Raw genomic sequence first — 25,370 nt, forward strand, 5'->3', positions numbered from 1 at the left:
CACTTTCAAGTTTGGTTCAGTGTGCCTCCAGAGCTGCTTACCAAATCCTTTGGGAGTTGTGCTTATTTAGTATTATTGTCTTGTCTGCACCCATCATTTTCTTGTGTTAGGACATTTTTGTTTGTTTGTTTTTTTGCAATAATAATGAAGAAATGGTGATTCAGGCTATTTCAGCTCACAAAGGTGCATTTGACAAAAGAAAATCAGGCAAACCCAAAACCCTTTCCCCCCAGGAGAATCAATCTCTCTCTCTCCCTCATCTGTACCCCTTCCCCTACTTTTCCCTCTTTCTCTCTCACACATGCTTGTTTATACTCAGTTTAAAAATACACATTCATTCATTCATTTGTAAGAGCCATGCTTGGGATTTGGAAGCAGGGAATGATGCTGTGAATGAATCACCATGACAGAAAATTTAGTGTGGAGGAAAAAGAAAGCAGGGACGAGGAAAAGAAATAGTTTGGGGGTTTGGCCCATTGATTTCTAAGGTCTTTTTCAAGTAGACTCATAGAATGGTAGACCTGGAGAGGGGTCAAAAAATAACCTTATGGAACCTTCTTATATTACCCATGAAGAAAATGAAGGCCAGGTAAATGAAATGATTTGTCTTAAACTGACAATTTAGTGACACAGCCAGGTACACCCCCCTTGCCTCCCACAAATTCTTTAGTCTTGAGATTGAATCTGTTCTCTCTTCTATCTAATTTTTCTCTAAAGAAAATATATGTAACATATTAGATACCATGTATAAAAGTGTCTTGTACACTGTAACTAGGAAGTAAAAAATTTGATTTGGTTAACTGATTCTGTACTAGGTAAAGTTCAGTCAGGGTGAGCAGCACTTTCTGTCTTCATTATGTAAAAAGCCCCTGAAGGCAAAGGGGATTCATCTGCATCTAGCATAATGCTGCCCTAGTCTACGGAATGTGCTCCAAATGTTTATTACATGGATGAAGAATACATATTATACTTCAGATTCCCTTTCAATAAGATAAAAAAAAAACTGTTATCATCGAGTTGATTCCAACTCATAGCGACCCTATAGGATAAGACAGTGTGGAACTGCCCCACAGGGTTTCCAAGGAGCAGCTGGTGAATTTAAACTGCTGACCTTTTGGTTAGCAGCCGTAGCTCTTAACCACTGTGCCACCAGGGCTCCTTCAATAAGGTAAGAGCTTTTAAGTTAATTTTCTAGTTTCCATAATGAATTTGTTTATGTATATCTACCAGGGCTTCAAATTCATTCAGGTTAGAAGCCCTGCTGAGAATTTGCATTTCTAAGAAGTTTCCTGCTGAGAATTTGAATTTCCACTCTATATGCACTGAATCAGAATCTACAGTTTAAGAAGATCCCCAGGTGATTCTTATGTATAACTTCCTGGGAACTTGTTAGAATGTAAATTCTCAGCATGGGTTCCAACCAAATAGGTTTGAAGCCCAGACATCCACTCAGTGGAGTCAAACATTTATTTACTTAATAGATGTTTTTGCAGTCACTGGCTGAGTTTGTAAGTGCACCACAACACAAGGTTTAGTTAATTGTCCAGGACATAGATTTTGGAACTGTGTACATGGTGGCTGGATCCAAAAAACTAATGTATCTGACTATTAAAAAAAAACCCGTTGCCGTTCAGTCAATTTGACTCATAATAGACCCCATAGGAGAGAGTAGTACGGCCCCACAGGAGTTCCAAGGAGCGGCTAGTGGATTCGAACTACCGACCTTTGGGTTAGCAGCTGAACTCTTAACCACTGCACCACCAGGGCTCCCTTATCTAGATGTAGAAAAAAAGCAAACCGAATTCAAAATAGGTTATACTGAGCATACTTGTCATCCTGAATTAGATATAAATGTTTCTATGAAGTTGTTTATGCATATATATTCTGAAACAAGGTGGTCTTCAAAGTGGGCCACATTCAAAATAGGTTACTTTATACTGAGCATGCTTGTCAACATGAATTAGAGATAAGTGTGTCTATGAGGTTGTTTATGCATATATATTCTTAAACATGGTGGTCTTCAAACTGAGTACATGAAAAGCTTCCAGGGGTTACAGGAGCACAGGTAGCTTAAAAGGAATCAGTTTCCAGAAACTCAACTTCACCATATACTTCTTCCTGAAACGTGAATACTCTTATGGTCAAGGCATTGGAATGTTGCTTTCTGTCACTTTACAAAAGAAAGGCATGCCCCTTACTCATAACCTAACTTGGTACATTGCAAAGTTGTAAAAACCTTCATGACTTGGGGAAGGAGATAAAGAGTCAATTTAAAATATTTGGTTTTGAGGGGAACCTTATTAAATGAGGGCTAATGTAGTTTTTCAATGCCCATGGAAGCAGCAGTCAAGAAATCAAATGGCACGTTGCACTGGGCAGTCTGCTGCAAAAGGTCTCTTTCAAGTGTTAAAAGCAAACATGTCAGTTTAAGGACTAAGGTGCGCCTGACCCAAGCCATGGTGTTTTCAATCACCTCATATACTTGTGAAAGCTGGACAATGATTAAGGAAGACCAAAGAAGAATTGATGCCTTTGAATTGTGGTGTTGGTGAAGAATATTGAATATATCATAGGCTGCCAGAAGAACAAACAAATCTGTCTTGGAAGAAGTACAGCCAGAATTCTCATTAGAAGTGATGTCATGGATTGAATAGCATCCACCAAAAATATGTGTCAACTTGGTTAGGCCATGATTCCCAGTATTGTGTAGTTGTCCTCCATTTTGTGGTTTTCCTATGTGTTATAAATCATAATCTCTGCCTGTGGTTAAAGAGCATTAGGTTGGGATGTAACACCCTTGCTCAGGTCACATGCCTGATCCAGTGTAAACGGAGTTTCCCTGGAGTGTGGCCTGCACCACCTTCTATCTTTCAAGAGATAAAAGGAAAGGGAAGCAAGCAGAGAGTTGGGGACCTCATACTAGCAAGAAAGCAGTGCCAGAAGCAGAGTGCGTCCTTTGGACCTAGGGTTCCTGCGCAGAGAAGCTCCTAGCCCAGGGGAAGATTGATGACAAGAACCTTCCTCCAGAGCCGACAGAGAGAGAAAGCTTTCCCATGGAGCTAATGCCCAGAATTTGGACTTCTAGCCAATGAGACGGTGAGAAAATAAATTTATCTTTGTTAAAGCCATCCACTTGTGGTATTTCTATTATAGCAGCTCTAGATGACTAAGACAAGCGAGGATGGTGACACTTCGTTTCACATACTTCGGACGTGTTATCAGGAGGGATCAGTCCCTGGAAAAGGACATCATCCTTGGTAGAGTAGAGGGTCAGCAAGAAAGAGGAAGATCTTAACAAGATGGATTGACACAGTGGCTGCAATGATAGGCTCAAGCATAGCAATGATTGTGAGAATGGCACAGGACCGGACAGTGTTTCATTCCATTGCCCATACGGTCACTATGAGTTGGAATGGACTCTACAGCACCTAACAACAAACAACAACACTGTAGTTTGTCAATATTTTAGGGCATAGAGAAGGAAGTAAAAGTTGAAGACCGCTAATGTTTGGTATTTTGAGTTTTCGTAACTAATTAGAAACTCATTTGATAACTAGTTTTATCATTAATTTTAACCAATCTCTTTTTCAAATAGTGTTTCTCTGATAACATGGCCAGAATAGTGCATATTTAATTCTATACTTAAAAATCTGCATGAGCCAGCATTGCATTTGAAAAAGATAACCATAGTGGTGTTGGTGTCATAACCCTTCCTGGGTACAAATTTCACTGTGGTCGCTGTCAGTTTTACTGAGTGGAAACCATGTATGTTATCCTCCGTGTTCTTCATAATGATTTAGGGAGCACAGATGGGGAAAAGTTCTTTGGAGTTTAAAGATGATTGACCTAAAATATACAGATTCCACAGACTGTGCAAAATGCCTGGAGGGAGATATTCATGGTTACACAATAAATGGTAATGGGGAAAAACTTCAGAGAACTTCGTGTGGGCTGTCAATGAGTGTGCTAAACCTTGAATAAAATTGCATTTTATCATCTAGATGGGAAGCAATTAAAAGTGAGGAACAAAGATAAAAGTAAATTTAGACTAAGATACCTTGATTTCTGTAATTTCAGCAATTTACTTTGCTTTCTCATTCTTAAAAATGATAAACTTCAGATTTGAAGAATCATTCAGTCTTGCTTAGTTAGTCTCAGTGGAGGTATTTGTTGTGTAGCTCCTGGGTTAATTTGCAGGAACTTTAATTAGAGAAAACTTGCAAAGTAGTGACTTTTAACCAAGGATTTATATCAGAGTCACCTGTGGAACACTTGGAGAATATTTATTCATAGATTCCTCATCCATTGATTCTGATTCAGTAGAGCTGGGGTGAGGCCCAAGAATCAATATTTTTTTTAAATTCTTGACTGATTTCTGGTGTGTACTCCCATACCTTCAGTTGAGACCACTAAGGGTAGGGACTGACCCTTGAAATATTTCTGACAATCAGCCTGTGGAGCTGGGGGAAAGAACTGTTTTAATTTTTTCCTCTTGTTGAGAGACGTAGGATGTGCATGAATGTTGCTTGCTGTGGATGTGTTTGTAGCAGAGAAGGCCCACATTAGAAAGAAACAAGGACAGAGATGGTTGGGAATGGAAAGAGAAGAGTTGAGAAGAGACACGGAAAGTTTTAAATCCTTGCGTTCAGTTATCCCCAAGGCCAGCTCTATCCACATCTTCTTTAATGATGTGGCTCCATGAACCAATAAATCTGCCGCTATTAAGGTAGTTAGAGTTGGGTCTTTGACATGTGAAACTAAAGAAACTTTAACTAATATATGGAATATAAGTGTGGAGAAGTCAGTGAGTAGAATTGGTCAGGAGTTATATAATTTCTCATCAGTGACACCAGAAAGGAAATCCTGGTGACGTAGTGGTTAAGAGTTACGGCTGCTAACCAAAAGGTTGGCAGTTCAGATCCACCAGGGGCTCCTTGAAAACCTTATGGGGCAGTTCTGCTCTTTTCTATAGGGTAACTATGAGTCAGAATCAACTTGACAGCAACGGGTTTGGTTTTTTGGGGTTTTACATCAGAAAGGCAATGGAGCAAAGAAGTTGAAGACATTAACATGACTGGTTGAAATGATGGACCGTGTGGTCTCAGCCTCAGAACAAAGGAAATGATGACTGTTGGATTAGAAATAAGAGGAATCAAGAGAATTCTGTTCTTAACTGGGCTAAATAGATAAAAAGATAGGATGTTGTGAATGTTGGGTGTATTTGCAAAGCATCTTCATTTTGTTAAGAAAAATAATGGCTCATCATAAAGTGCTAAACAAAATTCAGCAAAATTTCTTTGTAATTTTGCCATTGAAAATGATAGAGCTGTAATCCACCTTTTAGGTTTTTCATGTTACAGTATAAGACCTATTATATATCATATATACAGGGAGAGGACTTGACTTCTGTGGCAAGTCTGTTGAATTTTACAAGATACTTGAAAGATTTTGGTGGTGAGATAGTACTGGCCTATTGAGTAGCAAGAATTTTCTAGTTTAGCAAAATATTCTCAAGGGCAAAAAATAAATGAAAAAAATTTGTTCCAGGGCAGAATTGAATGTATTAGAAAAATTTTAGATGCTCAGATTTCATTTTCAACTGTCTGCCTTTATCAACAGATTTTTTTTTTATCTTTACCACATTGTTAAATTACTCTAGATAGTATTGAGTATGATAGTATATAAAGAATCTTTAATGATCTGTCTCTTTTCAATTGCAGTTTCTCAGCCCACTATTACCTGTGGGTTCAGAATGGCTCAGACAAGTAATAGAATCCATTTAAAAGGCATTTATCCAGCAAGAGTCTCCTGAGGCTTGAGTTAAGATTTTTACTCTCTTTGCACTCTTGTAAGTGTTGAGCTTCATCAGATGTTAGCTAAATCATAGGTTGTTTTCTTCAGTAAATTTGAGTTTTTCAAAAAGAATACCCACCTTACAGCATGGACTTTGTGCCTGGATTTATCCTTTATTTTAATCTGATGTTTCATAATTTTTGTATTTGGGGACACATGCTTTACCATCTTGATAATGATAAAATGTGTCTTAATTTTTATTAGCTACCATAATTATCCAATAGTTAAATTAGCTGTTAAAGCCAGATGGAGAACTTCCACTAAGTTTGTCAAGATACTGGCTAAGGAAACGAAATCTTAAATAATATAAAATCTGTGACTTAAATATGTTGTACTGCGTTTGGAAGTGTTTGGTTGAAAAAGGAAATTCACTCTTGGCATGTAGTCTTACTGTTTACACACATGTATACAGTCCCTTAAACGTGGACAAGAAAGGACTACAAGTAGAAGACGCAGTCTTTCTACGTCTGTTCTGCTGTAGTACTTGGGCAACTTTCTGGATCTACCATTTCTTTATTTGTAGTACGAAGGCTTGGACACGTCATCTGACTCTCTTTTTTCCTATCTCAAAGTAAATGAAGTCTTTGTGAGCCTTCAAGTTCTAATAGGTCCAGGCACTTCTTTGAAGAAAAATGTTCCAAAATCATCACTGTAATATTGTGCACATAGTTATCCTGTTCTTCAATTGAATTGGCTGTTGTGGTTTTGTATCTTAGAGATGCATTGGTGTTTTCTTTATAGCATTTTACTCAAAATTAGAGATGTGGAGTAGCATTTTCTGTGGTAGTTGTTACAGAGGAGCAAGTTGATTACAAGGAGCTTGTATGTAATGATGCCAGAGCTCAGAGGGACCAAGGAGACAGTCTTATGCTGACTTCACTGTGTCAGTTTTGTTACCAAGGTTCTAAAGAAGCAGTCTGTCTCCCCTACCACCCAAACGCCAGTATGACACTTCATTATAAAACAGAATTACGAAGTCGTAATGATAAAAGCTTAAGTCCATTGGTATAGAATCTCTAAAATTATTCTAAGATTGTTTTCCATGTCTGGCTTTAGTCGCCTGTAGTAGTTCCTTATGGCTGCCATAACAAATTACCACAAACTTGGTGGCTTAAAATAATGGAAATTTATTCCCTCACAGTTCTGGAGGCTGGCAGTTCAAAATCAAGACGTCATCAGGGCCATACTCTTTCTAGAGGCTCTAGGGGAGAATCCGTTCCATGCCTTTTCTCTTGGCTTCTAGTGTTGGCAGCAGTCCTTGGCATTCCTTGGCTTGGAGACAAATCAGTCTGCCTCTGTCGTCACATGGTGTTCTCCCTGTGTGTCTGTGTCTGTCTCTTCTCTTCTTATAAAGACACCAGTTACATCAGATTAATGCCCCACCCAAATGACCTCATCTTAACTTCTGCAAGGACTCTATTTCCAAATAAGCTCACATTCACAGGTACCGAACATTTAGACTTCAACATTATCTTTTTGAGAAACACGGTTCAATCCATAACATCTCCTTTCCCTGTATCTTGCTCTTTAAGTTGCCATGAAAACAGTTATATTTACCACATTAACGAGAAAGGTTTGAATTCCCCAATGCTCAAACTAGTCTAACTATAGGATCAAATTTTGCATGGTCTAATTTTAATCATATCTTGACATTTTTATGTAATACAGTGTCATGTGTCTTATTTATGACAGACATTTTTAACTTTGTGTTAAGTCTCTTAGTTTCATAAAACACTGCTTACCTTATGCTCATTTTGCCTCACCTATGTTTCCTCACCTCTACAGAGCCAACAGGATGCCCTAAAAGGAGCCTCATGCTCATCCTGGCTAGATGGCTGGGTTGTGGAGAAGTTGCTTGCTGACTCAAGCCATTTGGCTGTCATTTTCTGAATTCAAAATGTGGAACGGAATGGAAAGAATAATTCCATCTTATTTTCTTTCTTTGCAGGCTCTGTACAACTCAATCAAGAATGAGAAGCTTGAATGGGCAGTGTAAGTGTGCTGGATGCCAGCCTTTTAATAAATGAACTACTTGCTCTTTTCTTATAGTCTTTATGCCTTGGGAGTGATCCTAGAGAAGAATATATATGGCCAGTTCTCATTTTACACCATGTCTTACCTACTTTGTATAAAACCTAAAGTGTATCTTTATTCCTAAGTATTCTGTGTCTTTTACTTGGTATGCAGCATGCTTCTATTCTTCTTTTACTCTGGTTATTATGTTATGAACAGTTATCTTTTTTTAATGTATCCTTTTTTTAAAAAATAGCATTCTAAACGAAAATTTGCTGATAAAATTACATAATATTCCAAAATCCAATACTGATGATTTTGGCACCATCTATTTATTTTAATTCTCTCCTTCCCATCCTCATAGATCACTGCTTTCCAGTCCTATTTCCTGTAACACTAACCACACAAGGATATTGATAGATATTATGCCAAAAAATGTTCTAAGCTTTGAGAAATTATTGATTAAAGTTTGAAAAAATTCTTTTTAACTGCAGAACTTACAAGAAGTTGTATAAACAATGCCAGTGTATATTGTCAATCTCCAAAAGAGGAGTAGAGTTTGTAAATGTTTCCTGAACCTATTTGATAGTAAAATGTAGTGTTTCAAGGTGCATACTTTGGGAAATACTGTTAGCGATGTCAAAGAGTAAAACTCAGCCTCTGTTGAAATAAAAAAAAAGTAAAGAGCTTTATTGAAGACTGGAGACAGTCGGAACTGGGAACCACAAGTGACAATCACTGAGTGCTCCGAAGAGCTCACTCTGACAAGCGCTTATAAAGGCAAGCAGAGCGCTAAAATGCTTTGGATTCGTTGACGTTAACTGGGTTGCTTGCAAGGCGTAAGAGGGATATGCAGGTGGGTTGGTGGCTAGGCTGTTACTGGAAAAACCATAAACTAAAAAAAAATAATTTTTTAAGTAGGTGCTCTACTTTGTATACATATCTATGGAAGAGTGGAAGGTTATAAAAACCTTTTTCCAGGGCAGCTGAAGAGCACCCTCTGAGAATCGGCTTAACCGCTAAAGTCAGATGCTTCCTGGGACTACTGTGCAAGCAAATTGTGTTAGCAACCCTTGACCTAGTTAGCAAACTTTCTGGGAATTGTGAAGTAAAAGTAGCTTTTGAGAAAATGGAATCAGGCCCAGTCCCGAGCTAGAAGCCTTGCTCATGTCAGCAGCCCAATTTTAGAGTCCGTTTATCATAGATGTAAATGCTGGTGGTGTAGTGGTTAAGGGCTATGGCTGCTAACCAAAAGATCGGCAGTTCGAATCCACCAGGCACTCCTTGGAAACGCTATGGGGTAGTTCTGCTCTGTCCTATAGGGTCGCTGTGAGTCAGAATCATCTCAACAGCAATGGGTTTGGTTTGGGTTTTGGTTACATAGATAAAGGAGCCCTGGTGGTGCAGTGGTTAAGAGCTGGGCTGCTAACCAAAAAGGTTGGCAGTTTGAATTCACCAGCCGCTCCTTAGAAACCCCACGGGGCAGTTCTACTCTGTCCTATAGGATTGATGTGAGTAGGAATTGACTCAATGGGTTTATCGTAGATAAATTATACCTATTCCTGTAGACCAACAATACTAGCCTTGTTAAATTTTAACTAATAAACTTAGAAGTTAAGGATTTATTTTTTTAGTTGTTAGATAAGAATCTTTATTAAATTTTATATCAGGTTGTCAAGAAACTAGATCAAAACGCATGTTTTCATTAGAACTACATGTGAATTTTATTTTTGATTTTCACTGATATTAAGCACTTATAATATTTTTCTACCATGTGAGCTAACATAGCAATCTGTAATGAACTCAGGTTTCCAGAATCATAACCTGAGAAATGTCTTGTTCTTTCATATGCAAGTTGGGGAAAAGTGATTTAACAATTAACTACATTTCACATATCATATGCTGCAATGAATGGAAAATACCAGTACCACTTGAATTGTTTTCACTTATTGTATGGTCATATGGTACCGTTTTAAATTAGGGATTCACATTTGGAATTAAGACTTTGATATTTGTATGCATTTGTAGTACTGTATTTTTACACAAATAACGCACGCCTTCTATGTTTGTTTGCCAACCGCACCCTCCCCCCACAGGGTATTTTCGTAAGCGCTGCTATGCCAATTTTTTTTTTTTTTCACATGTTGCTAGTAAGGCATGGTTGGCAAACAAATGAAGTTATTTGCATAAAAATACGGTGCCTTAAGGAGCCCTGGTGGCATGGTGGTGAAGCACTTGGCTGCTAACCAAAAGGTCAGCGGTTCGAACCCACTAGCCACTCCGCAGGAGGAAGATGTGGCAATATGCTTCCATAAAGTTTACAGCCTTGGAAGCCCTATGGGGCAGTTCTACTCTGTCCTTTAGGGTCACTATGAGTTAGAATCAACTCAATGGCAATGGATTTGTTTGTGTTTTTTTTTTTTTGGAGTACGGTATATGTCTGTGGGTACAGATATGATGAAACATTTAAAGACAAAGTACCATTTCAGAGAAAACTGATTGTATTATTAACAATTCTTGGTCTAAATTCCAAAGTGATAATTTTTCTTTGGACTTACCTCTCATGAATGAAGTGGGTGTCCTAGAAAAATTTTGTCAATGATATACTTAAGAGTCTTGTGGAAATGTTAAAGGCATAGCCGGATGTTGGCAGAATATGCAGTCTAGAGAAAATTAATAAAAACAATAATTATAAACAGTCACACTAGGGAGAGAAACTTTCAAAGAAGTTATTTTACAAAGTGCATAAATGTATTCCAGAACCTGTTTTGTAAATCTAAATTTTTGGTGCATTGGATTTATTTATAATTATTACGAGGGGAATTTGTGCAAGAACGCTTTATCTTGGGTCCTGTCTAGAAGCGGATGGTGGGAGGTTACATAAGAAGCAGATTCTTGTCAAGTCAGCGGAGCATCGTGTTGAGGAGCCCTACTCTAGAGTCAGACAGATTTGGGTTTGAATTCCAGCACTGCCATTTACTAGTGGGGTCACTAGGGCCGAATTAACCTCTGGCCACAATTTCCTCTTCTGTAAGAGATCAATTAGTAAGCCTCCTGTAACACTGTGAAATGTTCTAAAACACTTAGCATAAAACAAGTTATCTTTGATGGCAGCAACGTTGTAGCTTTTAAAGCTCTAATTAATGCCTTACTTGTGTTTTTCCTTTTTCTTTCTCTCTCTTTTATATGCTTACATATCTACATTTATTCATCATCACCTACCAAGGATAAGGCAGTAAGGTAGCTTATCATACAATTAACTTTCTTTTTTCACCCATAAAATGTCGGGAGTAGATTAAATGATCACCTGATATCCTTTCCAGTCTTAATAGTCTATCAATGTCTGAATTTTACTGTATATCAGTGTTTGCTCAAGCTGACTTCCTGTGGAAGGAACACCGCTGTATCCAGAGTATATTTAAAAAAAAAGGGGTTTATGGGACACATGAGTTTCTGAATAAACTCTGAGTTTAACAAAGTTGAATGCGTTCCTCTACCGCAGGATTGTAATCTTTAACAATCAAATGTACATTTTGAGTTTCTACGGGAGGTAAAGGGCCAGTATTCCAAACTTTTTTAATCAACACGTCCTTTTTTGATCATAAAGCACATTTCAACATTAATAGAAACCAGTGTTCTCTAGAACTTACTTTAGGAAACAGTGTGCTGTGTATCAATTTTATGTGATCTGTCAGGTCAGGAACTAAGCTTTTCTCTTGATAAATATGCATGCCTGTGTGTATCATTCTGTGGGATGCTATGCGCTCCTAGTTCTCCTCGTGCACCTCTTACCACTCTTTTGCTGACTCCTGTGATCTTATTAGTGTTGGTGCCTCCCACAGATCAACACTTTGAATTGCCTTTTTTCACTGTAGTCTCTGTCTTAGCAGTCTTACTCATTCCTAAAGCTTTCAACTGCTATTTCTGTAAAAATGCTTCCAGATATAAACATACAGCTCTGACCTTTTTTCCGAGTATCAGTTTCACGTTTGCAATTTTCTCCAGGACATAGTCTCCCAAATGCCTTTCTCCTGGCACTTGACACTTGTCCTCTCTCTCTCAACTTTGCTTTTACACCTTCCATTTCTAGTAGCAACACTAGCATTTTCATACTTAATCTAGATGTAAGCATCTACACCATGTTTGACTCCCCTCATGCCACCATATCCCCTAGTGCAGAAACAGCTCCCAACAACGCCTCCTCTCCATTCCCACTGCTGTATTCATACTTTTTGCTCCTAACAATGCCTCCTCCTCCAGTCTCTCTTCCCTTTGATCTATTTGAAGCACACCTCTGCTGTAAAACTTCAGTTAGGCTCTGCATATTCTGCCAGTAATCTATTTTCTTCCCCATTGTTTGTCTCCACACAGCCTCCATTTCCACCAAGCCGCCACTATGGACAGTTCTCTGTGCATGCCCCATGGCTTCCTGCCTTTTTGTCAGTGTCTATGAAGTGACCTCTGCTTAGAATATACATCCCCACCATTCCTTTATGTTCAAAGCCTACCTCTCCTTTAAAGTGCAACTCATAAAGCACCTGTCCCATCATCTTTCCTGATCTTAACCAACCAGAAATAATCTCAGCTCTTAAACTTCCATTTTGCTCTATCTGAGCAAATGTATGATGATGGTATCATCAGTTTCCACTCCTCACCGTAGTTATTTGCAGGAATGTTCCATTAGATCAGAACCTCTCTGAGGAAATAATACGTATCTGGATTTGCCCCTTTATCTCCACCTTTGTTGAGCATAGTGTAATGAAGACTTCATAAAAGGCTGTAAAAAGAATAATAATGATAATACAAGGAACTACATTTCTCCAAAGGTCTAGCCTACAATGGTGTAGTTTAGAAAATAGTTATAGAAAAGCTGTTGATGCTGCAAATTTGTAGGATAATGTGTACTTGCATGAGAGGTATCTTGTTGAATCTTAGAAGAAGTCAGGTTATAGAATCATAAAATGTTATGATTGGAAGGGACCTTAGAAGTTTTTAATTCACTGGCTTTCTAACTGTGCTCCATGGAGTCCTAGGGTTCCAGGGAGATAGCTCAGGAGCCTCCCTAAGTGGTGTGAGTGAGGAGGGGCAAAGGGGAGGATGATGGGAACCAAGTTCTGCCTCCCACAAGCCTCATGCCTGTTTCAAACTAATGAAAGCAGCTCCACTGTTACCTTTTTTTTTTTGGTAAATTATGCTTTAGGTGAAAGTTTACAGCTCAAGTTAATTTAAAAAAATATGGAATCCTTCACGAATTTGTGTGTCATCCTTGCACAGGGGTCATGCTAATCTTCTCTGTATCATTCCAATTTTTACTATATGTGCTCCCGAAGCAAGCACTTCACTGCTATCTTTTTTAAATATGTATTTGGAGTTCATTTAATATTTATTTTTTCAGGTATCTGTTCTTAAAAAAAGAATTTCTTTTTTGAAAAGTAGTGATCCAGCCCAATCCTGTCATGTGAAGAAAATGAAAGAGTCATTCATTACGAGTCCAAAATCACACAACTAGTATAGCTTCCACCACAATTTGTTTCCTCGTGTTCTGGCTCATGTGACAGCACCTCGACACCTCTCTCCTCTGTAGTGATGGCACTATGATTATTGTTGTTGTTAGGTGCCGTCAAGTTGGTTCCAACTCATAGCAACCCTACGCACAACAGAAGAAACACTGTCCAGTCCTGCACTATCCTCACAGTTGTTGTTATGCTTGAGCCCACTGTTGCAGCCACTATGTCAGTCCATCTTGTTGAGGGTCTTCCTCCTTTTTATTGACCCTCTACTTTACCAAACATGATGTCCTTCTCCAGGCACTGGTCCCTCCTGATAACAAGTCCAAAGAATGTGAGACATAATCTCACCATCCTTGCTTCTAAGGAGCATTCTGGTTTTACTTCTTCCAAGACAGATTTGTTCATTCTTTTGGCAGTCCGTGGTATATTCAATATTCTTCGCCAACACCACAATTCAAAGGCATCAATTCTTCTTTGGTTTTCCTTTTTCATTGTCCAGCTTTTGCATGATATGAGGTGATTGAAAACACCATAGCTTGGGTCAGGATCACGTTAGTCTTCAAGGTGACATCTTTGATTTTCAACACTTTAAAGAGGTCTTTTGCAGCAGATTTTCCCAATGGAATGTGTCTTTTGATTTCTTGACTGCTGCTTCCATGGGTGTTGATTGTGGATCCAAGTAAAATGAAATCCTTGACAACTTCCAATATTTTCTCCGTTTATCATGATTTTGCTTATTGGTCCAGTTGTGAGGATTTTTGTTTTTTTTATGTTGAGGTGTAATCCGTACTGAAGGCTGTGGTCTTTGATCTTTATCAGTAAGTACTTCAAGTCCTCTTCACTTTCAGCAAGCAAGGTTGTGTCATCTGCATAATGCAGGTTGTTGATGAGTCTTCCTCCAATTCTGATGCCCTCTTCTTCTACATAAAGTCCAGCTTCTGGGATTATTTGTTCAGCATGCAGATTGAATAGGTATGGTGAAAGGATATAACCCTGATACATACTTTTCTTGACTTGAAACCGCGCATATCCCCTTTTTCTTTTCTAACAACTGCCTCTTGATCTATGTACAGGTTTTTCATGAGCACAACTAAGTGCTCTGGAACTTCTGTTCTTCTCAATGTTATCCATGATTTGTTATGATCTACACAGTCGAATGGAAACCCTGGTGGCATAGTGGTTAAGTGCTACGGCTGCTAATCAAAAGGTTGACGGTTTGAATCCACCAGGCAGTGGTTCTACTCTGTCCTGTGAGGTTGCTATGAGTCAGAGTCAACTCAACGGCAATGGGTTTGGTTTAGTTTTCGTACACAGTCGAATGCCTTTGTGTAGTCAATAAAACACAGGTAAATATCTTTCTGGTATTCTCTGCTTTCAGCCAGGATACATCTAACATCAGCTAACATGTCCTCTTCTGAATCCTGCTTGAATTTCTGGCAGTTTCCTGTCGATACACTGCTGCAACTGCTTTTGAATGATTTTCAGCAAAATTTTACTTGTGCGTGATATTAATGATATTGTTTGATAATTTCCACATTCGGTTTGACCACCTTTCTTGGGAAGAGTCATAAATATGGATCTCTTCCAGTCAGTTGGCCAGGTAGCCGTCTTCCAAATCTCTTGTCATAAATAAGTGAGCACTTCCAGTGCTGCATCTGTTTGTTGAAACACCTCTATTTTGGTATTCTGTCAATTCCTGGAACCTTGTGTTTCGCCAATGCCTTCAGTGTAGCTTGGACCTCTTCCTTCAGTACCATCAGCTCCTGTTCATATGCTATGTCCTGAAATGGTTGAACATCGGCCAATTCTTTTTGGTATAGTGACTCTGTGTATTCCTTCCATCTTCTTTTGATGCTTCCTGATTCATTTAGTATTTTCATGGTAGAATCCTTCAGTATTGGAACTCGAGGCTTGAATTTTTTCTTCAGTTCTTTCAGCTTGAGAAATGCCGGGCGTATTCTTCCCTTTTGGTTTTCTATCTCCAGGTTTTTGCACATGTCATTATAATACTTTACTGTGTCTTCTCAAGCTGCCCTTTGAAATCTTCTGTTCAGCTCTTTTACTTCATCATTTCTTCCTTTTGCTTTAGCTGCTTGACGTTCAAGAGCCAGTTTCAGAGTCTCTTCTAACATCCACTTTGGTCTTGTCTTTCTTTCCTGTCTTTTTAATGACCTCTTGCTTTCTTCATGTATGATGTCCTTGATGTCATTCCACAACTTTTCTAGTCTTTGGTCATTTGTGTTCAATGCATCAAATCTGTTCTTGAGATGGTCTCTAAATTCAGGTGGGATATACTCAGGGTCATACCTTGACTCTTGTGGACTTGTTCTAATTTTCTTCAGTTTCAACTTGAACTTGCATATGAGTAATTGATGGTCTGTTCCGCAGTTGGCCCCTGGCCTCGTTCTGACTGATGATATTGAGCTTTTCCATAGTCTCTTTCCACAGATGTAGTCGATTTAATTCCTGTGTATTCTGTCTGGCAAAGTCCATGTGTATAGTCACCGTTTATGTTAGTGAAAAAAGGTATTTGCAATGAGGAAGTCATTGGTCTTGCAAAATTCTGTCATGCAATCTCCGGCATTGGTTCTATGACCAGGGCCATAGTTTCCAGCCACCAATCCTTCTTCTTTGTTTCCAACTTTCACATTCCAATCACCAGTAATTATCAACGCATCCTGATTGCATGTTTGATCAATTTCAGACTGCAGAAGTCCGTAAAAATCTTAATTTCCTCATCTTTGGCATTGGTGGTTGGTGGATAAATTTGAAGTATTAACTGATCTTCCTTGTATGCGTATGGATATTCTATCACTGACAGCATTCTACTTCAGGATGGATCTTAAAATGTTCTTTTTGGCAGTGAATGCAACGCCATTCCGCTTCAAGTTGTCGTTCCTGACGTAGTAGACCATATGATTGTCTGAATCAGGATGGCCAGTACCAGTCCATTTCGGCTCACTAATGGCTAGGATATCAATGTTTATATGTTCCATTTCATTTTTGACAATTTCCAATTTTCCTAGATTCATACTTCATACATTCCACGTTCCAATTATTAATGGCTGTTTGCGGCTGTTTCTTCTCATTATGAGTCATGCCACATCAGCAAATGAAGGTCCCAAAAGCTTGACTCCGTCCACAACTTTAAAGTCGACTCTACTTTGAGGAGGCAGCTCTTCCCCAGTCGTGTTTTGAGTGCCTTCCAACCTGGGGAGCTCATCTTTGAGCATTGTTTTAGACAGTGTTCTGCTGCTATTCATAAGGTTTTCACTGGCTAATTCTTTTCAGAAGTAGACCGCCAGGTCCATCTTTCTAGTCTTTCTTAGTCTGGAAGCTTAGCTGAAACTTGTCCACCATGGTTGACCCTGCTGGTATTTGAATACTGGTGACATAGCTTCTAGCATCACAACATGCAAACCCCAGCAGTATAACAGACTGTCTTTGGAGGGCAGGTATCACATCTGAAGGTCTCTAAATAACCTCTCCTACAGTGCAAATTGACAAAGTTTTATATTGCATTTTATAGTTTAAGTAAATGTTCATAGAATTAGTGTTTTTCCCCCAAGCAAATTCGGTAGCTAGGATTATTCATTTATCTATTGCGCAAGCAATCTCTAAGCCAGTATCTTTTCTGCCTGGCCCAGTGCTGTGCACTAGATGTGAATATGAATAAGACACATATGCCTAATGAGAACACAAGTAGGCAGAGGAGCGGGGAGGCTGTACAAAGATAAAAATATAAAAAGTATGCATAGTTAAGAGTACAGTGGGCCAAAGCTGTCTTGTGGAAGGCCTGGCTCCGTCATGCAAGACAATTACCATTTTTCTTCCCCAGTTCAATCAGTTGTTCATTATTTTATAAAGCATCTATTTGTTGAACTACTTCATGCTAGGCATTAAGTATGCTGGGAATGTGAGGAGTACAAAAGTAAATACGGCATCAAGGCATTTTCCCTGGCCTTAAGAAACTTTGTAGTCTAATAGAAGTGATTAAAAAACTCAGGAGTAGTTATTCTCTCCGGGATGGGGTGGGCTAAGGGGAGTTGAGGCTGATGAGGGAGCTTATAACTTAGGTTGTTGCTGATCGTTGCCGTCCAGTCCATTCTGACTCATGGCGACCCACGTGTGCAGAGTAGAACTGTGCTCCACAGGGTTTCTAGGCTGTGACCTTTCAGAAGCAAATTGCCAGGCCTGTCTTCAGTGACCCCTCTGAGTGGTTTCCAATCGCCAGTTTTTCAGCTGTTGTTAATCAAGCACTTAACCATTTGTGCCATCCAGGGACTCCTTGTAACTTATTTAGTTTAAATTTTAGTTACACAGGGATCTTCAAAGAATACAGTAATTAACAGCAATGGGAAAATAAAGAAGTACAATAATTATTTGTTAAAAATATTATTCATTAGAAAACTTAATGGTCTTTTTACCTTTTCACTTCCGTGTTTATTGCTGTCATTGTACAACAGTAATCTTTAAGAATTGCAAGAGTTCTCCCTTACTCTGGTTTCAAAAAAAAAATTTTTTTTAATTTCATGCCCAGGCTCACTTGAATTAACACACAATAAAAATAATTTTAAATACTGTCTACTAGATTCTCCACTCTGCTCCCCCTTCTCTTCCATTTCTGGGTTGCAGCAGCATTAGACTTGCTTCTTGTTTTGTCTTGTTGTTTTTTTAACTCTGAATAAGCGTTTTTACAACCCTGCATCATGGAATAATCTTTGCTATCTCATATTGCCATATACCTCATTTTATAACAAGTGCAGATTAAAACCTTCCTTATCTTTGCTTCTAAATTAGATTGTTTTCCATCTGCCTTCACATATCAGGTTGTCTGGGCTAATTAGGAGGGGTGGGGGGACACGTTGAAATCGTTGTGATCATATGTAAAAAGTGTGACTTTAAGTACTGGCAGTTTCTTGTTTGACTTCATCATTTCTTTGTTATGAACTGTAGCCAAGGCTAGTCTTTGGAGGAAACCAGTGCTGCCAATTTACTGGGTGATTTGCTGAATTAGGCAAGAAGACAAGGCTGTCCAAAGATTTCCTCCCTTTTCTTTATCATTCTTGGGTTTAATGCTGTCTGTGAATGTGAGAGTGTGTGTGTGTGTTTGTATCTATGTATATTGTGGGGGAATGATAGAGGGAGGCAATGGGATAAGTATTACTTGTCCTTTTATGAGGATACTTTCTTTATCCAATCCAAGGATTTGGATCTGAAATTAACAACTGCTTCCATAGTCCCTTTGCTGTGGTCTCTGAAAAGTCTTTTTTCTGGATTATAACTCTTCTAGAACTCTTTTACTTCCGTTACCTGATTCTCTTTTTGTATTTTACTTAAGTCAGTGTTGATTCTAATTGTATTTTAGATAATAATACATATTATTTAAAATGTGGTCTCAATCAAGGCTCTATAGGAAATGGCTGTCTCAAAAGGACAAATAGTTTTATTTTTACCCAAGAGAGATTATCTTTTAATTTAGATGAGCCTCACCTTCAGTTTATAAATGTAATTGACTTGCGCTTAAGTTTTATTATTTTCTCCTTTTGTTGTAATACTCCCTGTTCTTTTTATTTGCTAACATTAGAATCCCCTAGGGAGAAAAATTGAAATTCCCTGTGTTTACTTTATACATCTGAATTTATGTCTTAAATAAAAGGGTGCATCCTAGCCTTATTTTAATAAATAATAAATAATTTTACCTCCAGGAATCTCCTGGAGATTTCCATAAAAAGGAAACTTGTGATAATTCGTTTTAGTGATAAGTTATTCTGTTAAATACCTCGTTATGTTTATTATCTTAATGCTCAGTGAATTTAGATATGTGAAATTGTTAATCAGAATATTGTTTCTTAGCAGTAGATATAGGTAAAGGAAGGGCAACTTTATTGCTCAAACAGGTTATTTTGGATCAAGACCATGTATTTATATAGATACTTGGATCTAAGACGTCCAAAAGTAATTATTGTTTTAAACTTCAAAACAGACATCTGTAGATTGGTAATAATTACTGATGAAAAAACTAGGTAAATAGAAGTTGCTGTAAATTGGACAGTGTTTGTAGATATTGGAGATGTAGTAAGTATATAAATCAAAAATTAATTTGAGGGTGTAGGGAGAGGTAGCAGGGTTAGCAATTAGGAGTTACTGGTAGAGAGAACTGCCATAGAAAATTAATAAAACTGTGATGAGTTATTTAACTGTAAAGAAGAAATAAAATCCAGTCCCCCATTTAGGATGTTCATACTATGAAACATACTTTCTAGATATGTATTGTGCTTATTTGAAGTGCTAGAATAAGATTTAACATTCCCACTGTCTGTTGGAAAATTATACTCATGTTCCTAACATGGAGAATACTACATCATGCTAGACTCTTGGTAAAATAATAATTCCAATGTTAATATTGTCATCACAAATTTAGTAATCTGTATGAAGAATTAACAAGGTTTAAATACACATATACATTGATTTTTTGTGTGAAGGATATTATTGTTTGATTGTTCTATCCATAAATTCAGTCAGGGTACATTAAATATAACAAAAGGAAAAAAAAAGAAATGCCATAGTTATTAAAATTTTCTATTAACCTGAAGGAGATTTTGAGCTGAAGAATTGATATCACTTAAAAATTAGCTAAAACTAATGTTGAACGTGGATTGGTTTCCTGGGTTTTGGTGGTATAAAGGAAGAAAGATTTTCAGGGTTTAAGATTAGGGAAGACTCACATAGCTGTGTAAAATGTAATTTTATTAAGAACCTGAACCATAGCTCACACTTAATATTTAATCCATAAGCACCTGTTCTCAGTCATATCCAATATGCTGAACTCAGGAATTTAGGTATCTGGAAAGATTAGCCATCCAGTTCTTAGCCTTAGAAGAGCAGGATTTTTTGTTCTTTTAACTTGATAAGTTGGGCGCTTTATGTGGAAGTGACGTCTCTCTTGATGATAAGACTCAGATGGATACTCAGAATTTTTAGGGCTTTTATTGTTATAACAACTTTAGTATCTGTGATGATGATGAAAGTGATGTAATTTGCAAGTATTGTTATCTCTGCTTCACATTGTCGTTAACTTCAGAATATGTGGAGCAGACAGGTTGATGAGCAGACCGAATATATGATTGTTAGTAGCCTACTTGTTCTAAAGCAATCTAAAGCAATTTAGAATCACCAAGGTAAAAAGAGTTATGGAGGTTGGGATATAAGGAAAATGTTATTCCTAATATGCTGGTCACTTAGAATTTTATATCATCTATATCAATTACTATACTTTTGATTATCTTAAAGAATAATACAAGAAGAAGATACAATAAATATGATTTCTAAATGAAGTGTAATAGACATGCATTGTCTAATCTAGTGCCTTGCACATTTTAGGCAATAATAGTTTGGATTTCATCGAGCATTTGTGTACATGTATCTTGTGATACATACTCATACATACATTTTGAGGTGAGAAAAAATGAACCAGCCAGATTGATAGTGGAGTCCCTGGGTGGCACAAATGGTTAACATGCTAGGCTGCTGACTGCAACCCTGGAAGTTCAAGTCCACCCAGAGGCGCCTCAGAAGAAAGGCCTAGTGATCTACTTCCAAAAAACCAGCCATTGTAAACCCTATCACAGTTCTACTCTGACGTGCAGGGGGTCACCATGAGTCAGAATCGACTCAAGGGCACCTGGGAAATTGATAGTGACCCATTAAAACTTTCCCAGTAGATCTTTCAGAAACATCTTAACATCTGGCTTGACTCAGTGTAGTTCCACCAGGGTTTTCTTTTTTTTACCATCTTAACATCTACAGTTAAGTTTTTCTTAGTTTGAAAGCATCCTAAGGTCCTTGTCATGCAACTGGATCCTTTGTTTTGTAAAAGCCAAGTTACCATCCTCCATCTTGCTCATGTCTGGCAGCAATCTTCTTGGTCTCAAAGGGCTCATGGCCAATCTTAATTCTCCTTTTTTTTTTACAGTTTAGATTCTGTGTCACAACAATGTATTTCTAGAGGATAAAATATATTTCATATTTTCAGCAGAATTTTAAATTTAACTACACGCTCTTTTAGTTTTTTATTTTTGGTAAATGACAAAGACAAATCCATTTTAAACTCATCCTGCCTTGTGATGTAATATGACGTGGTATAATAGAAAACCCCATGACATGTCCATACATTTTTTTAAAAATTTTATTCTTCACTATTTTGTAACATATCATCTGATCACAATATTGAGCTGATATTCAAGTTAGTTTTTGGTTCCTGCATTCAAACACCAGGGTTCTGTTTTTTTTTTTTTTTTTTAAGGAACTTTATTGAGGTAGAATTTACATACACTAAAATGCTCCCATTTAAGTATAAAATTTAATAATTTCTAGCAAATTTAGAGTTATGTAACAATCACCACAAACCTTTACCCTGTTTCTATCACCCCAAAAAGATACCTTGTGCTCGTAGTTTAATATTTTTTATATAGATTCTTCCTTCTCCCTGACTTCACACTGCCTTCTGCACAACTCTGTCTTGGCATATATTACAGTAATTTATTTTATGAAAAATGTATTGCCCATTATTATGTGTGTCTGTTTCCTCTGCTGGACTATGAGTCGCTCAAGGGGTCTTACTCATTTTGATATCCCCATTACCTAGCACACTGCCTGGCAACTAATGGCTCCTAACAACTAATAATAAACTGGCACTGATGCACTGAGGGGCATTAGCTTCCAGGCATTTTCCTCCTGGAGGAGGACAGGGGCTTAGCCTCTTGCTGCCTCCTGTGCTCCACAGGCCTCCCAGCGGATGATGCGGTTGGTGCCTCTCAAGTCATGAATTAGGGAGGCCCTCCCGAGGAGGATGGTAAGGTGGCCACTTATCTTGTGTCCTGCCTCCGCGGGTTCTTTCACCTCTCTGAAGCTTGGTTTTCAACTGGGATAATAACATCTAGCTTTGAGAGTGGTTGTGAGGTGAAGAAATGAAGTTAAACGACATTCACAAGTAATGATTGGAAGTTCACAGTAGAATTTGGTACTGATTCATACCCCACTGTCTTCTTTAATACTCTGGACAGAGGAGTATGTATACAAAGTACTGTGAAGTCAGGCATCAGCTGTGTAACCCAAGGTGCAAGTGTAAGCTAGATTGGAGAATGTGGTGGGGACCTGAGAGCCCACCAGGCCTGCCTAGCCCAGCCTACCTAACTGGGACTAAAAGAACAGAGGAGAGCCCTGCTTCCTGAGTTTGCCACATGGTGAGGCAGAGGGAAGATGGTCCTCTGCTGGATGCTGGCAAAGAAGTGGGGGCAAGGGTGGAGTTCACCTTGCTTCTGAGCCACTCAAAGGCAGGTCAGTGGGATTGATTACTTTCTGCTCCCTATGTAGGGAGGAGCATCTTCAGCCCTTCCTCCAGTCTTAAAAATATAGTCAATTATTTTGTTGAGGAGGACTTGCATGTGGTAAGACTTGGTAGTCTATATCAGAGGGAAGAGGTTTTTTGTTTTTTTTTTTGTGGTATTAGGCCTAAATTACCAGCATAGGTTTCCATTTAGGGTCAAATGCTGTGGAGATACGTGAAACCTGGTCTTGTCTTTATGCCCTGGTCTATGTCTACAGAGTCCTGCAATCATGGAAATACTAGAGCAAGAGTGGATCCAAGAGACAAATAATTTTTCAAGTTTTTTTTTTTGTGTGTGTGTGTGTTACAGGGCATGTCCTTCAAACAAAAGCCTTCTTAAACTCCATATGTAAAACAGATAAACGAGAGCTGTTTTGTTGAAGGGAGTTAGGTTCCAGAGACCTTTCTGCTCATTTTCAGCTTCCATTCCCCGGAGAGGCTTTGCACGGTTTGTATTTGCTGGCTTAGAGCAAGCCTCAAATTTTGTAGGTGGGGATACTGTTTCTCAGAGAGCTGTGGCAACTTGCCGAGGGCCACAGTGGAGTTTGTGGAAGAGCAGGTACTCAGACCTAGGTGTCCTGATTCCACATTTCTCTACAGTAGGGCACACCCACCTGCACCAATGACAAAATCAATCAGAAGCAGTGGTGAAGTAGTAGCCTCTAAGAAAGACTGGAACAAAAGAAGGGAAATGCACATATAAATGTGATGCTGGTAATGCCCTCAATCCCTCGTAAGCCTGGTGAGCTTAAAGTTGCCCTTTATCATCCAACTCCGATGTCACATTCTCAATGATGATTTCATATTGAGTGCAGGTTGAGTGATACCCCGTTCTGTTCTGGAAAATGATATGTTTACTTTTCAACCATATCCCCTTCCCAAAAAAGTCCCACAAATTTTAATATTTGTGATTTCAGTATTTCAGTTCTAAATAACTGAGGCCATTCAAGAGAAGTTAATCTTCGGTTCGGTGCTAGCATAACAATCTTTGTAGAGCTGAACACCCACTGCGATGAGACTTAGCAAAATGCAGTATGTCAGAACTCTGCTCAGTAGCTGGACCAACTTTAGAGATGTTTAGGTTAGTAACTTGTAGGGAGAGGTGGTTTTTCCATTCTTTGTGGGTTTCCAGTGAAATATAAGACTCTAGTAGATTTGTTTGATTCCTTATCTAGTTTTTCTGTTTAAAAACAAAAGCACTTGTCATAAGTAGTGCAGAACTTAGGAAATTTGCGGTTTACAGTTGCACTTTAGAAGGAACAGAAAAGTAAAAAGGTTATCAGCTACCGGCACTAGAGATTCTGTCATACTTGAAGAGAAGCATCATTAAGTAGTGATGAGCTAGACTGTCTGCTGAATCATACACTTCACCACTGATAGAATAGATTGGTGTGAAGCATGTTCCTGGGGAATTTTGTAGATTATAAGGTGTTGAGATGACTGAAATCTCAGTAGAAAATACTCTCCCAGGAATCCTTTAATAATGTGTACAGAGTACCCATATATGAATCGTTCTTTTCACAATCAAGGCAGAGAGCCCTATCGTGTCTCCCCATTTTAGTTTAACCAAATCGTTTGTCTCATCATCCTGAAAAATGCGTCAGTGGTTTCAGAGTACTCAAGACTTAAGTTGGCTGTCAGTCTAGAGAAATGAGTTCATTATATTTACAGAGTTCTTTTAACAGTCTGGCGCCCTGATGGCACAGTGGTTAAGAACTTGACTGGCAGTCTGAATCCATCAGCTGCTCCTTGGAAACCCCATGGGGCAGTTTACCGTCCTATAGGGTCACTATGAGTTGGAATCGACTCGACAGCAACGAGTTTAAGTTTGTTTGTTTGTTTCCTTTGGTTTAACAGTCTATCAGTACTCTATTAATTTTATGTCTGCTTCTGTACAAAGTTGAACCAGCCTCCCTTATACCGAGGTACTGCATTATGATGTCTATAAAAACAATAAAATCCTATATTTTGTGATAATGCAATAAGGTACAGCATGAATACAGGTATAAGGTGAATCTCAAATGAGGGCTAATGGAAGTTCTAATCTTCAAGGGGTTGGAGAGATACTGTGGGAAGAAGACCAGGAATCATAGAGGGTAGGTCCTCACATCTCCAATATTATTTCTGGTATCACTTCTGTCTTGGTGCAGTCCCAACTAGAACAGACTCATCTATATTTAAGCCCGATTGGACAACTACCACCAGGTGGCGCCAACTTGCATCTGAGAACAGTGTAGATTTTTGGTCTCAGAGTCTGACAAGGTCACTTAATTAACCTCAAAATACCAAGAATACTTTTTTTGTAAGATAGACTACTTTGGGCTCTCACTTTCATGATTTCACTGAGGCATACTCTGTTGAATATCTCCCCGATTATTTTCCCAGTAGAATGTGTTTTGGCTTTTAATACTTAAACATGTCGTGGAACATATGTGCATCTCTAAAAATAACCCTGTCCACATATCTAATTTTAAATTTTATAATAAACCCATTATAACAGTAAAAAGAAACAGGTAAAATTAATTTTAATAATGTATTTTACTTGTTTAGCACAGTGTATCCAAAATATTATCATTTCAATATGTACTCAATATAAAAATTCCAGA

General features: G+C 38.3%; 1 protein-coding gene and 1 non-coding gene across 2 annotated transcripts in view; one reads left to right on the forward strand and one right to left on the reverse strand.

Moving 5' to 3' along the window:
* The window catches only part of PSD3 (pleckstrin and Sec7 domain containing 3), a 573,181-nt gene that overhangs the window by 454,063 nt on the left and 93,748 nt on the right, over positions 1–25,370 (forward strand). Inside the window, exon 10 of the mRNA XM_012557204.2 lies at positions 7,802–7,845. Coding sequence (XP_012412658.2) covers positions 7,802–7,845 — 44 coding nt within the window. The remainder of the gene's footprint in view (positions 1–7,801; positions 7,846–25,370) is intronic.
* LOC111821570 (U6 spliceosomal RNA) lies at positions 13,096–13,203 on the reverse strand. Its single transcript, XR_002824947.1, has one exon. It is a non-coding gene; the product is annotated as a U6 spliceosomal RNA (small nuclear RNA).

This window comes from Trichechus manatus, unplaced genomic scaffold (genome assembly GCF_000243295.1).
Source record: "Trichechus manatus latirostris isolate Lorelei unplaced genomic scaffold, TriManLat1.0 scaffold00090, whole genome shotgun sequence".
NCBI classification, from domain to species: domain Eukaryota; kingdom Metazoa; phylum Chordata; class Mammalia; order Sirenia; family Trichechidae; genus Trichechus; species Trichechus manatus.